Raw genomic sequence first — 15,947 nt, 5'->3', positions numbered from 1 at the left:
CTGCGCCTGCGCGCTGCGACCGTCAGTACGGCGCGCTGCTGCGGACAAACTTCCTGAGCGGGCAACTTCTTGAGTGGGTGTGGCTACTGCCGTGGGCTGTGCCCGAGTGATTAGAGCATAGGGTGGCATGGGCCAAAACGTCAGCAATACTTTCAAAAACTAGGTCAGCGTAACTGAAGAAAGAAGGTGTCAAAACAGAAAAATGGGGTTCAGAGAGACAAAGGCTGTCAGTATCTGTCCAACCCTGGCCAAGGAGAGAGAGAGCGTTTGGAGGACAGGGTAGGAGTAATAAAGTGAATTAGCACAAGTGGTCTCAATTGAAAGGCCACCCTGAGCACCTGCAATTAAACAAGTAGGGTACACCACTTTTAGACTCCAAATCCTGGAGCCCTGTAATTAGGTCAGTGACAATAGACATGTAACAGACAAATCTGATTGTTAAACTTCCCTGCTTATAGAATTTCCTCTCTCTCTTCTTGCCTCTAGAATAAAATTCAATCCTCTCCACACAGGCCCTCTCAGTTTGATCCCTGCCACTCAATGCACCACACATCCAACCACATCTAACCCATCAGACCTCCCTGAATACAGCAGGATGTTCCCCAATTATTTCAGAGCCTCTGCACACTGGATTCCCTTTACTCAGATGCCCAATTCTTCCCTTACCCTCATTCTCACCTCTGTCTTCTGATTGGCAGACTCCTACTTAGGTGTCAAGACTAATGGAAATGTCACTTCCTATGAGATCTTTTATCCACTCCCCCAGAGGAAGTTTAATTTTTCTTCACATCACAGTGTGCGATACTTAGCACGATGCACTATAATATACATGTTTACATGCTGCCTTTGCTTTCTAGACTATGAGCTCCTCCTAGGCAGAAATAGTGTTTTATTCATTTTTTATTCACAGCATCTGGCACAATGCTTGACACCCTGTCAGATTTCAATAGGCTTTGGCTGAATGAACATTTGCTGGAAGAGAAACAGACAGTAAGATATTGTAAGAATGGCAAGTAATGTATTGAATCCTGCATCAGAACCATACACATAATTGAAGAAATTCCATGTCTGTGCAGCATAGGGCTAGGAAAAGCTGTCGGGTCTCTGAGATCAGCTGGGAAAACTAATAGGAAAAATAGGAGACCAGGCTTGTGTTAAAAAGGAAGATTGCATTCTTGTGTCACAGCTTGGGAAATGGCCTTAAAAGATATAAAGGACAAGTGGATAAAGAGAGCTGCTTTAAGCTTTGATCAAATAGATGGAATAAATTAAAATATGAGACCATAAGAGAAGAGACTTAATGTAGTCTGGATGACCCTAGTAATGAACTTTAGAGTAAAGGATTAGAACCTTGGCCTTGATCTGTGGCTTATGGGAAGCCTAAAAATGTGTGTGTGTGTGTGTGTGTGTGTGTGTGTGTGTGTGTGTTTACAGGGATTGGGGGAGAACAAATAGCTAAAGAAGAAGAAATGACTAAAGAAGAAAGGAAAAAGTGAAGATTTTTAAATGATTATATAAGGAAGAAGAAGAAAAAAAACAACTTATTGAGCACCACATCCTCCTACATTGCTGAATAAAGAACAGACTTCTCCTATTTGTCCTTTTCAAATTCCCTTCCAGCTTGAAGAGGATGCTTATGAGCTATGAGAGGAAAGGAGGATGTGGGCTCCATGAAGCAGATTCACAGATTTACTTTGGAGACCAGCAGTGTAACATATATTACAGCTAGATCCTTCACCCTCCTAAGGGCCTATTATATGCCCGACATTGATAATTTTGGCCCAATTATGTTCTTTATGTTCTTTCCACTGTGATCCCATACCCTTAATATCCACTCTCACACAGGTTCTATGGATTTCTCCTTGTGGTCAATTAGGCATATCCAGTGCAGATATTTTAGGTATCTCTATTGCCCAATCATGCCAGGGACCATTAGTGTTCTCTTTACTACTTGAAATAGAGTCATTAGCATCTTTAAATCTAATTAGATTAGACAGCCAGTTCCAAAAACCCAAAACCAATTTAGGAAAACCTATCCTTAACATCCTGTTCCTCTAGGATCACTCTCAGTACCAAAATCAGTATTAGTCAGGGTTCTCCAGAGAAACACATGATAGATAGATAGATAGATAGATAGATAGATAGATAGATAGATAGGCATTTACTGTATAGGAATTGGCTCACATGATTATGGAGGCTGAGAAGTCCTAAGATCTGCATTTGGCAAGCTGAAGACCAGGAGAGCCAAAGGTATGCTTCCAGTCTGAGTTCAAAGGCCTGAGAGGCAGGAGAGATGATGGTGTAATTTCCAGTCCAAATCTGAAGGCAGGAGATGATTAATGTCCCAGCTTGAAGACAGGCAGAGAGAGTGCATTCTCCCTTACTGAACCTTTTTTTCTATTTCGGCCTTCAACTGATTGGGTGAAGCTCACCCATATTGGGGAGGACAATCTACTTTACTCACTCTACTGATTCAAAGGTTAATTCATCCAGAAATACCCTCACAGACACACCCACAATAACGTTGGACCAAATATCTGGGCAACCTGAGGCCCAGTCAGGTTGGCACATAAAATTAACCATCACAGACAGATACAGAGGTCACCACGCAAAAAGGAAACTCACAAATTCTTTACACTCCCAGATGATTGACTAATCAAGTTTTTTTTTAAATGGAAAATGTCAATATCTTATTTTATTATTATTAATGTAAGTATGTGATGCCAAAGAAATGAAGGTAATTTTACAAACTCAGAATTTTGGCAAATACATGAAATTTCCATTTTATTACAGTTTTATACCACATTAGTTCAAATGCATTTCTCTACAGCTCCTTCAACAGAGCTCCTCTGGAATTATTTCAGTCATCCTTAACATGTGACTTTACCAAAGGCTTTGAATGTAAAATAAACATATAAAATTTCAAACTAGTAACTTTTAATTATGAATGGGATAAGAAATAAAGTCATCAGATGATGGCTGGGGATATTAATTTCCAACAAGACACTTTGTTGAAATTTTTCTGATACCCCAGGTATAAATGAGAACCTTCAAAAAACAAGGGCAGAACCAAAGCACAATAAAGAAGCCTCCACAGCTTAAGCCTCCCATAGTCCTAAACCTCTGACAGAAGCTAGGCAAAGCATCTTTCTTGCAAATTAAGTGGGTTTCCAGTATTTCCATGTAGTTGAGCTTTCAGAGACAGACACTCAAGCATATCCTCAGGGTATACTATCTTGGCTCTGGTTGTATTAATTATGCCTGAAGAGTTTAATACCCATCCAAGTCCAAAGGTGGAAGAACACATAAACCGGTATGGTAATCAACAAGGGCAGACTGTAAAACTGTAAAAGCACACCACAGAGGCCGAGTATAACAGTCCTGCTAAAGAGACCAATGGAATAAGGACAGTCAATGTAGGAAGAGACAGAAACATTCTTTTCCTCCACTTTTTTACACACCACTCTGACTTTTTTTTTATAGATTTATTTATTTAATTTATTTCGTTGCTGCATGCAGTCTTTCTCTAGTTGTGGCGAGCAGGGGCTACTCTTCGTTGCGGTGCGCGGGCTTCTCATTGCAGTGGCTTCTCTTGTTGCAGAGCACGGGCCCTAGGCACGCTGGCTTCAGTAGTTGCGGCTCGCGGGCTCAGTAGTTGCGGCTCACGGGCTCAGCAGTTGTGGCTCGCGGGCTCTAGAGCACAAGGTCAGTAGTTGTGGCGTACGGGCTTAGTTGCTCCGCGGCATGTGGAATCATCCTGGACCAGGGATCGAACCCCTGTCCCCTGCATTGTTAGGCGGATTCTCAACCACTGCGCCACCAGGGAAGTCCCCACTCTGGCTTTTTAAAAGGTGGATGGTATTTAGAAAATTTAGTTGTGTTGTTGTTTTGAAGTATGACCTACTGCTGCTTCATTTCTTCTTGCTTCTTATTTTGATGTGTCATCCTAGCTGCCTGTGGTATCATATTAGGAATCCCATCAATAATTGGACAGGCTATTCCTAACTCTTCATTAATCAACTCATTGGTCGATGCTTCATATCTGAGCGGCCTCTTGGAGAGCGGGCACACCAGGAACTGCAGCAGCGCTGGTTCAAAGGCGCGGGGCGGTTTCCTCGTCCTCTCGCTCTTGTCTGTGGACGGCCGCGACACCGACGCGTGCAGACAACTCTGGGCGCCCGCGGACGGCTCTGCGTGTGTACGCCGCAGCGCTAAGGCGAGCTGGCCGCACGCTCCACCCAGCATGTTCCGGCGGCCCACGACCGGGCCTCTGCGCGCCCTTGACCACCCCCCTCAAGTTCTTATTAAATCGTTTAAGGCACAAATGCAAGCCAAGGAGGGAAGGCTCAAGAACTCACTAACGGCTGAAAAATTTTCAAGACCACGACATGTTTTGTAAATTTAGAACACCACAGTCCTATCATGTAGCCATTAAAGGATAAGGAGCAGTCATTAGAGGCGATGTTACAGGTGAGTTGAGGGAATTAGAATGATATTAACAGTAGCTGAGTCCACTCTCAGATTTTGTCCTTGGCCCTCCCATAGGGGCCCAGTGTCCCTCTAGGCCAGAGATTCTCTTTGTTCATACTTACTCAGAAACATTCTAGCAAGAGGAAGTATTACCTTCAGCGGCATTCATAGAGGCAGAAAAACACCATCACAAAATCCTTCTTTTTAAAAAATTTTTTTCTTCCAATTTTATTGAGATAGAATTGACATACAGTACTGTATAAGTTTAAGGTATACATCATAATGATTTGACTTTTACAACCTGAAATGATTATCACAATAAGTTTAGTGAACATCCATTTTCTCATATACATAACAAAATCAAAGAAACAGAGGAAAATATCTTTCCTTGTGATGAGAACTCAGGATTTACCCTCTTGACAATGTTCATATATAACATACAGCAGTGTTAATTATATTTATCATGTTGTACATTATATCCCTAGTGTTTATTTATCTTATAACTGGAATTTGTAACTTTTGCAAAATCCTTCTCAGTAAGCCAGACTTACTCTGTATTGGTTATTAACATAAAGATTTTCATTCAATGGGACCTAATGAAACTAAAAGCTTTTGCACAGCAAAGGAAACCATAAACAAGACAAAAAGACAACCCTCAGAATGGGAGAAAATATTTGCAAATGAAGCAACTGACAAAGGATTAATCTCCAAGATTTACAAGCAGCTCATGCAGCTCAATAACAAAAAAACAAACAACCCAATCCAAAAATGGGCAGAAGACCTAAATAGACATTTCTCCAAAGAAGATATACAGATTGCCAACAAACACATGAAAGAATGCTCAACATCATTAATCATTAGAGAAATGCAAATCAAAACTACAATGAGATATCATCTCACACCAGTCAGAATGGCCATCATTAAAAAATCTAGAAACAATAAATGCTGGAGAGGGTGTGGAGAAAAGGGAACACTCTTGCACTGCTGGTGGGAATGTAAATTGATACAGCCACTATGGAGAACAGTATGGAGGTTCCTTAAAAAACTAAAAATAGAACTACTATACAACCCAGCAATCCCACTACTGGGCATATACCCTGAGAAAACCATAATTCAAAAAGAGTCATGTACCAAAATGTTCATTGCAGCTCTATTTACAATAGCCAGGACATGGAAGCAGCCTAAGTGTCCATCAACAGATGAATGGATAAAGAAGATGTGGCACATATATACAATGGAATATTACTCAGCCATAAAAAGAAACGAAATGGAGGTATTTGTAGTGAGGTGGATGGAGTTAGAGTCTGTCATACAGAGTGAAGTAAGTCAGAAAGAGAAAAAGAAATACAGTATGCTAACACATATATATGGGATCTAAGAAAAAAAAAAAAGGTCATGAAGAACCTAGTGGCAAGATGGGAATAAAGACACAGACCTACTAGAGAATGGACTTGAGGATATGGGGAGGGGTAAGGGTAAGATGTGACAGGGTGAGAGAGTGGCATGGACATATATACACTACCAAATGTAAAATAGATAGCTAGTGGGAAGCAGCCGCATAGCACAGGGAGATCAGCTCGGTGCTTTGTGACCACCTAGAGGGGTGGGATAGGGAGGGTGGGAGGGAGGGAGACAGAAGAGGGAAGAGATATGGGAACATATGTATATGTATAACTGATTCACTTTGTTATAAAGCAGAAACTAACACACCATTGTAAAGCAATTATACTCCAATAAAGATGTTAAAAAAAAGATTTTCATTCAAAAATTACAAATGAATGTGGCAATGTGGTCATTAATTAGATTTCCCCTACACTAGTGATGGTATAGGTCGATAATTTTGCTTCGATATCACACCAGGGCTATATGATCCCATCTGTAAATTCTCCCTGCCTCTCCCTTTGTCCTCTCAGTTCTCTCTTTCACAGAATACCTGCCTTCCCTGGCAGAGTCCTTGCTTCCCTAGTCATCCACAAACAAAAAGAAATACTCCCTGCAGTAGTTTCCATGTTGTTAGCACGAGCACATTGTTGAGCATGAGATGTGGAGTCATGGCTTCAAGTTATAGCACCGCTGCCTACTCCCTTAATTATTTCATCATCTCAGCACCTAATTCCTAGCTTATAAAATGGGATTATTATACCTACCTTGTAGAGTTCTGACAGGATTAAATGTGAAAATAAATAAAAAAGACTTAACACTACAATGTGAAAACTATGTGGTAACTGCATTAATTATATTGGGTCAAATAATTGAAAGGAAGCACAAAAGATTTATTATAGGCAGTGGTGTGCTGGTAAATGTTTAACAACTGGCTTTTTCTAACCCCCAGAAAAAGCCCTGGTTTGTAATGTTTGCCTGATTTTTTTTTTTTTTGAGGATTCAGTTTATTTATTTATTAAAAAATTTTTTTTGTTTTTTTGGCCACACCTCGCGGCTTAGTTCCCCGACCAGGGATCGAACCTGGGCCCCCTGCAGTAGAACTGCAGAGTCCTAACCACTGGACCTCCAGGGAAGTCTCTGTTTGCCTGATTTGCAGTGTGAAGTTGGATGAGAGGCATATTAGCATGGCATGGTATAGTATTTTCACCCTATGGCTACATTTGATGTAAATAGAGTGCATAAACAATCGTAAAATACAGTAAAATAATTGGGAAGTGATGAGTTTTTGGTTTTATTATCTTGGTGTTCAGTATAATTTATTTAATCCTTAGTGTTCTGGAGAAAAGGGAGTAGCATGAGAACCTGCTGTGGAGCACAGGGAACTCCACTTTGCTGTACAGCAGAAACTAACACAACATTATAAAACAACTATACCTGGGCTTCCCTGGTGGCAGAGTGGTTGAGAATCTGCCTGCCGATGCAGGGGACACGGGTTCGAGCCCTGGTCTGGGAAGATCCCACATGCCGCGGAGCAACTGGGCCCGTGAGCCACAATTACTGAGCCTGCGCATCTGGAGCCTGTGCTCCGCAACGGGAGAGGCTGCGACAGTGAGAGGCCCGCGCACCGCGATGAAGAGTGGCCCCCGCTTGCCACAACTGGAGAAAGCCCTCGCACAGAAACGAAGACCCAACACAGCCAAAACTAACTAACAAACTAAATAAATAAAAAATAAAAATAAAAGGAATTCCTTTACAAAATAAAAAGATGAGTTTAAAAAAAATAAAAAATAAAAAAAAAATAAAACAACTATACCCCATTTAAAAGAAAAACGGAGTAGCATCTGCTAACCCCAAAGGGACCTATGTGCTGGTGTCTGTGGAGCGGGGGGATGCCAGCAGGCAGGGCACAGTGAGTGAGTGAGGAAGCAGTGACAGTGCCACCAGTTGGAGAGGGAATGGGAGGTCAGCCCATGCAACGCCTTGCAGGCCTTGTTCAGATCAAATATAAACTTGAAGAAGAGGTTGTGTTTTTTTTGGCCGCGCTGCGCCGCTTGCGGTATCTTAGTTCCCTGACCAGAGATCAAGCCCAGGCCCTCAGTAGTGAAAGTGTGGAGTCCTAACCACTGGACTGCCAGAGCATTCCCTGAAGAAGAGTTTTAAGCCTGAGTATAAAATAATCAGATTTACATTTTAAAAAAGATCTCTTTAGCTACTGTGGAAAAACAAAGTGGATAGGAAGGGGCCAGAATGGAAACCAAGAGACTAGTTCAGACATTACTGCACTAATCCACGTTGGAAGGAGCAGTGGTTTGCATTAGGAAAGTGGCAGTGGAGATATAGAGAAGTAGATGAACTGGAAACATATAGATAGATTTAGGAGGTCGAATTGACAAGGCTTTGTGATTCCTTGCTGTGTAGCAAAATAGGACCATTTACTGGGCAGAAGACCTGAATAGATATTTTTCCAAAGAAGACATACAGGGACTTCCCTGTGGTCCAGTGGTTAAAACTTCACCTTACAATGCAGGGGGTGTGGGTTTGATTCCTGGTCGGGGAGCTAGCATCCCACATGCCTCATGGCCAAAAATCCAAAACATAAAACAGAAGCAGTATTGTAACAAATTCAATAAAGACTTTAAAAATGGTCCACATCAAAAAAATCTTTAAAATAAAAAAAAAAAAAAGAAAACATACAGATGGAAAATGGGCACATGAAAGATGCTCAACATCACTAATCATCAGAGAAATGCAAATCAAAACCACAATGAGATATCACTTCACACCTGTCAGAATGGTTATCATCAGAAAGTCTACAAATAAAAAACGTTGGCAAGGATATGGAGGAAAGGGACTATATGCTGTTGGTGGGAATGTAAATTGGGGCAGCCACTATAGAAAACAGAACGGAGGTTCTTCAAAAAACTAAAAATAGGGACTTCCCTGTGGTCCAGTGGCTGGGACTCCGCATTCCCAATGCAGGGGGCCTGGGTTCGACCCCTGGTTGGGGAACTGGATCCCACATGCATGCCGCAACTAGGAGTCTGCATGCTGCAACTAAGAGATCCATGTGCCACAGCAAAGATCCTGTGTGCCGCAACTAAGACCTGGTGCAGCCAAATAAATAAATTAATTAAATATTTTTAAAAATTAAAAAACAAACTAAAAATAGGGACTTCCCTGGTGGTTCAGTGGTAAAGAATCTACCTTACAATGCAGGGGACGCGGGTTCAATCCCTGGTCGGGGAACTAAGATCCCACATGCCATGGGGCAACTAAGCCCGTGCACCACAACTACTGAGCTCGCATGCCTCAACCAGAGAGCCTGTGTGACACAAACTACAGAACCCATGCGCTCTGGAGCCTGTGCGCCACAACTAGAGAGAGAAAACCCGCACGCCACAACTAGAGAGAAGCCCGCATGCCTCGACGAAGATCCCACGTGCCACAACTAAGACCGCATGCAGCCAAATAAATAAATAAATAATAAATAAATCTTAAAAAAAAAAACTAAAAATAGAATTACCATATATGATCCAGCAATTCCTCTCTTGGGTATATATTTGAAGAAAACAAAAATACTAATTCAAAAAGATACATGCGCCCCAATGTTCATAGCAGCATTATTTACAGTAGCCAAGATATGGAAGAAACCTAAGTGTCCATCAACAGATGAATGGGTAAAGATGTGATATATATATGTGTGTGTGTGTATATATATATATATAATGGAATACTACTCAGCCATATAAAAGAATGAAATTCCGCCATTTGCAACAGCGTTCTAGATCTAGAAGGTATTATGTGTACTGAAATAATTCAGACAGAGAAAGACAAATACTGTATGTTATCACTTACAAGTGGAATCTAAAAATTAAAACAAACAAATGAATATAACAAAACAGAAAAGGACTCAGATATAGAGAACAAACTAGTGGTTACTGGTGGGGAGGGGGGAGGGGGAGGGAGGAGATGGGGAAGGGGATTAAGAGATACAAACTATTATGTACAAAATAAACAACAAGGATATATTGTATAGTACAGGGAAATATAGACATTATTTTGTAATAACTTAAACTGGGGTATAATCTATAAAAATATTGAATCACTGCATTATACATCTGAAACTAATGAAATTTTGTAAATCAACTATACTTCAATGAAAAAAAAATAGGACCATTTACCAAGTGATAACTCAGTACAAGAAAACAGAACAAAACACACACACATAAACACACATAGCTTTGCTCCTTCTGGGAGATGAGACAAGACTCTGCATGTATTTTCCCTGATGGATAACACAATTCAGTTGAATTGCTTTTGTTAAGTGTCTTATGTCTGATGTAACATATGGTTACTGTGGCCTGCTAGAAGCCCTCAGTCTCAGTAAGTCAGTTTAATTGCCCATTAGGGATTACTCTGGGAATAAAGTGTTAAATAAAGCATGAGAAAATTTAATTTGTCATTGCTGTAATGAAATCCAATTTGTTTTCATATATGATTTACCAAAACATTTATATTATACTTTATATATTAAATAAAATTATAGTTAGGAAACAGCACTGAAACCCTTGATCAAAGTGCCCAGATAAAAATCACAAATAACAGTAAGTCCTAAAATATCATATTAAACAGATGGATCCTCACTAGTGTTCAGATTTCAAAGCCAGGGAGGCCATGTGTGCTGAATATCAATGAGGAAGTATGTCCATATTCCTGCTAAGAGCAAAAGCGAGGCCCTTCCTTATTGATGGATCTGACTTCCCACCCAAATACACAAACATCAGGGACAGGAATAGTTTTCACATGCAGGGTGACGTGAAAATATTAGCTAAAGCAAGGATGTGCCTACCCATCAATGGGTAGAGTCGAAAGTTCAGTTTAAGGCTCCTTTCTATAAGTAGAGCTCTTGCAATAGCTTTGTCAATGCATTTTTTACTTCTCTCTCATGCAACAACTGAGTTGATGAAGGCTCTGCTCCATGTAGGTGTTGGGGACCTAGGGTTCTTCCATCTTATTATTTCGTCATCTCTGGGGTGTTGTCCTCCTCTGCATGATGGACCACAAAGTCTGCATCTTCCAACCAGCAGGAAAAGGAAAAGGGGAAAAGAATTATACATCACTTTGGCCAGAGCTTCAAAATATTTTTTTTTCATGGCAGCATTATTCACAAGAGCCAAGAGGTGGAAGCAACTCAAGTGTCCAGGAACGGATGAATGGACAAACAAAATGTGGTCTATACATACAATGGGGTATTATTCAGCGTTAAAAAAGGAATGAAATTCTGTCACATGCTGCAACACGGATGAACCTCGATGACATTATTCTAAGTGAAATAAGCCAGTCACAGAAAGATAAGTATGTGTGATTCCACGGACAAGAGGTACCTAGAGTAGTCAAACTCATAAAAACATGGTAGAAAAAAAGGTAGAATAGAGGTTGTCAGGGGCTAGGAGGAGGGGGCAATGGGAGTTGTAGTTTAATGAGTACAGAGTTTCAGTCTTGCAAGATGCAAGAATTTTGGAGCTGGATGAGGGTGATGGTTGCAGAAAAATGTGAATGAACTTAATGCCACTGAATGGATAAGATGGTAAATGTTCTGTATATTGTACCACAATTTTAAAAAACACCTAAAATTTAAAAAAAAATTGTAGTCTGAATTGGGATGCAAATAAGGGCCATATGTTGTGACTGGTTGAAACGTCTCTTAGTTCTCACTCTCTCTCTGTCTCAGCCTCGTTGTTAAAGAAACTAGATTAGCTTCTTAGATATAGTTCTTTAACTATACACTTTTCTACATTCTGTATTTTACTCTGCATCTGAGGGTATCATTTATGATGTTTCTCCTTCCCTTTTATTTCCTACAAACTGCTAGTTAGATCTTGAGGCATGATCAGACTCGGGCTTGATTTTGGTGGAGGTGAAGATGATTTCCTTCCTGTGTGCTCTTGTGCACTTCCAGCCAGAGAGAGATCACATCTAGCTTTCTTTCTTCTTGCGATGTTGGCAACCATTGATGAGTATTGCTTAGACCCAATAATTCATTAGGGACTGCAAAACTGTTATATTCCAGGTGCTGGGCTGAGTCGCTGCTGTCCTGGGACAGAGGCTGTCCCTGAGGAGCCAGTGGGGACCAGGGCTGAGGGGTTGAGGCACATTAACCACTGACCCACCCACCATTGGCTTAGGCTCCCCATGTGGCTTCACTGACACAATGACTCAAGGTTACTGTGTATGGGTTTATTTGGATGGACTATCTCTTAGGTACTACATTAAACATTTTTACCTACATTAACAGAGACACTTTTAGGCTGGAGGAGTACTCCAGGGAGTTCGGCTCTCAATCCACCTGTAGTACTCTGATGCCCAGTCTTGCGTCCTCTTTATCCTTCAACCCCAAAGCCATAGCTTTTTCTGTTTTATTTTCTTGCAACATCCTTTGATCACCCACCAAGAAGAGCTTCCATGGCCTGTTAAAATTGGAGCTCCCAAATTTGCTACTGGCTGATTGCCTAATTGTTTTTGTTTCTACACATAATAGATTTCTACAGCATTTGCCTCTCAAGCATCCAGAAAGAAAAGCACTGTCTTTGCTAAACTAAGAGAATCAAGTGCAGAGTAACTCCATTCAATTTGCACAAAAGTTCGGCTCTGCATGGGGATAAACTAGGCTGGGTCACAAGTCTGCTCTGTAAGTAGCTGCCCCATGTGGACACGTCTCTGCAATGCCTCAGGACCAGTAAACAAGCTATTTGTTTACTGTCCTCTGGGAGGACAGAACTGATGAAGATGGAATGACTCCTGAGAGGAGTCAGTAGTTAGTGATATTTCTGCTCCACTGCTATTTTATTTTTCTGGCTTCAAGGCTCAGATTCAACTCTAGCAGGAGAGAACGCCCTTAGCAATTACTTATTATTTTATATCCTTTTGTTCCTATGTACTCCTCATTAATAAGATAATCAGAATTTGCCTATTTCCTGAATCCAAAGAGCATTATGTAAATCACACATTAAAACTGATTTTGTTATGTTGATTCTTTTGCAATTCCTTCCAGCTTGCAGAGACCTTGAGCCATGAATGCTTTCTTGTGAAATGTTAATTGCTTTCCCTGGGGTCAAACAGGCTCTTTGTAAATCAGGAATCCAATACTCACTAAGAATCCAGATGAAGAATTGACCATTAGTCTTACAAGAGCTATAATTGAGCATTTTTTATTTAGCTCTAATGCAGATTTGTTTTCAATGGATTTTTTTCCCTTCTATCATCTTCTAAATAAAATAATTACTGTGAATCTTTAGACTCAGATTATTCATTTATTGTATGAGAATTCTTTCCAAGAATCTCTTCCCTCAATGACTAAAACATCTCTCTCTCTCTCTCTCTCTCCCACCCCCTGCCCCCATCTGTCTGTCTTTTCTTGGGTCACTGATGATTTACAAAGTGAACTTAACAGTCCTGATTTTCCGTATTGGTTGTAGTGGTGGGGTTGGCAGGTGGTACAGAGACAAATGTCGGGATAAAAATTCCTCTCCATATCCAGACAGATTTAACCGATATCCTCTTGTGTGACTAGGCAGACTAGAGCAAGTATGTTGCACCTGCTATGTTACTATTTGAATTTAGATGAACTTTCTATGTACTATTTAAATTCCACCAGGCAAGAAAAAGGAAAACTATAATACTTCTATTGAGAGAATGCCAGAGCAAGCTACTATTGGACGTGAGTTACTGCCTATCTTCCTGGGCAACTCCTGTTGCTGCCATTGGCTATGACTCTGGAGTGGTTTTAAAATATATCCCAACCTAATCAAACTTACAAGCTTTTGCACAGCAAAGGAAACCATAAACAAAATGAAAAAACCTACAGAATGGGAGAAAATATTTGCAAACGATGCGACCGACAAGGGCTTAATTTCCAAAATATAAAAACAGCTCATACAACTCAACAACAAAAAAACAAACAACCCGATCGAAAAATGGGCAGAAGGCCTAAATAGACATTTCTCCGAAGAAGAAATACAGATGGCCAATAGGCACATGAAAAGATGCTCAACATCGCTAATTATTAGAGAAATGCAAATCAAAACTACAATGAGGTACCACCTCACACCAGTCAGAATGGCCATCATTAAAAAGTCTACAAATAACAAATGCTAGAGAGGGTGTGGAGAAAGGGGAACCCTCCCACACTGTTGGTGGGAACGTAAGTTGGTGCAGCCACTGTGGAAAATAGTATGGAGGTTCCTCAGAAAAGTAAAAATAGAATTACCATATGATCCAGCAATCCCACTCCTGGGCATGTACCCAGACAAAACTCTAATTCAAAAAGATACATGCACCCCAATGTTCATAGCAGCACTATTCACAATAGCCAAAACATGGAAACAACCTAAATGTCCATTGATAGATGAATAGATAAAGAAGATGTGGTACATATATACAATGGAATACTACTCAGCCATAAAAAAGAATGAAATAATGCCATTTGCAGCAATGTCAATGCAACTAGAGATTATCATACTAAGTGAAGTAAGTCAGGAAGCCAAATACCATATGATATCACTTATATGCGGAATCTAAAATATAGCACAAACGAACCTATCTACAAAACAGAAACAGACTCACAGACATAGAGAACAGACTTGTGGTTGCCAAGGGGGAGGGGGTGGGGAAGGGAAGGACTAGGAGTGCAGATGTAAACTGGCAGATGTAAACTATTATATACAGGATGGATAAACAATAAGGTCCTACTGTACAGCACAGGGAACTATATTCAATGTCCTGTGATAAACCATAATGGAAAAGAATAGTAAAAAAAGAATGTCTGTATGTGTATAACTGAGTCACTTTGCTGTATAGCAGATTGGCAGAGCACTGTAAATCAACTATACTACAATAAAAAAATTAATTAAATTAAATTAAAAAAAATATGGCACAAATGAACCTATCTATGAAACAGAAACAGAATCATGTACATAGAGAACAGGCTGGTGGTTGCCGAGGGGGAGGGGGTTGCGGGAGGGATGGAGTGGGAGTTTGGGGTTGGCAGATGTCAGCTTTTATATAGGGAATAGGTAAAAAAAACAAGGTCCTACTGTAGAGCACAGAGAACTACATTCAACATCCTATGACAAACCATAATGGAAAAGAATATTTTAAAAAGAATGTATATATATGTATAACTGAATCACTTTGCTGTAAAGCAGAAATTAACACAACATTGTAAATCAGCTAAATTTCAATGAAATAATATTAAAATTGAAAAATAAAATAAAATATATCCCAATTCTTTGATACTCCTTTCTTCAAAATGTGAAGCCTAGGACCCCTACCCCTTGATACAGTGACTCACTTCAAACAAAAAGAACGCTATGAAAGTGAAATTATATGATTTCCATGGCTAGGATAACAAGGCTAGCTTTCCACCTGTTCCTCTCTCTTTCTCTCAGCAACTAGATGAGTCAGTTTATTTAGTATGCATACGGTCCCCAAATGCTCATTTGTAAACGCAACAATTATAACACAATCCAATTTAAAAATCTCTACTCTAATGAATAAAACAAAATAGCCACTACCATAGGAAAATTCAGCTGTGTATGTTTTAAGATGAAAATACTAATGGGAAGTTTAAAATTTATGGTTTAGAGCCTCATTATTCAAAGTGTGGTCCCCAGACTAACAATATCATATCACTTCAGAGCTTTGTGAGAAATGCAGAATTTAAAGTCCTATCCTAGACCTACTGAATCAGAATCTGCATTTTAAACATCCCCAGGTGATTCATATGCACTTGAAACTTTGAGAATGGAGGTGGGATGGGGGTGGTTGATTCATATACTCATTATTCAATAAATATTCATTGCACTGGGGATAGAGCAGTGAACAAGGCAAGTCAGAAACTTTCAGTTCTCTTCCAGCTCTAAAGCTTTACATTTTTAAAATCTAATTCTTTGACAGGTAGAATTATTTTTCTCTAGCTTTTCTCCTACCATCACATGATGACAGTACCATGAAACTCTGAATAGAAAAACAGGTGCCAGAGAAAGCGGGGTGGGGTGTGTGTGGAAATTCCTTCAAGATTATAACTCTACCCTAAA

General features: G+C 40.1%; 1 protein-coding gene, 1 non-coding gene and 1 pseudogene across 2 annotated transcripts; all 3 read right to left on the bottom strand.

Moving 5' to 3' along the window:
- Window positions 1–3,251: 3,251 nt before the first annotated feature.
- LOC103006034 (phosphatidylinositol N-acetylglucosaminyltransferase subunit Y-like) lies at window positions 3,252–3,436 on the bottom strand (annotated as a pseudogene).
- A 464-nt stretch (window positions 3,437–3,900) lies between these two features.
- LOC103005753 (protein preY, mitochondrial-like) lies at window positions 3,901–4,245 on the bottom strand. Its single transcript, XM_007186818.1, has one exon. The coding sequence runs from the start codon at window positions 4,243–4,245 to the stop codon at window positions 3,901–3,903; it is 345 nt and encodes a 114-aa protein (XP_007186880.1).
- A 2,667-nt stretch (window positions 4,246–6,912) lies between these two features.
- Window positions 6,913–6,985, bottom strand: TRNAR-UCU (transfer RNA arginine (anticodon UCU)). The gene has a single exon. It is a non-coding gene; the product is annotated as a tRNA-Arg (tRNA).
- Window positions 6,986–15,947: the final 8,962 nt, after the last annotated feature.

The sequence above is a fragment of the Balaenoptera acutorostrata genome, chromosome 18 (assembly GCF_949987535.1).
Source record: "Balaenoptera acutorostrata chromosome 18, mBalAcu1.1, whole genome shotgun sequence".
NCBI lineage: Eukaryota > Metazoa > Chordata > Mammalia > Artiodactyla > Balaenopteridae > Balaenoptera > Balaenoptera acutorostrata.
The sequence above is the reverse complement of the archived record's forward strand: the minus strand, read 5'-3'. Positions and strand labels throughout refer to the sequence as shown.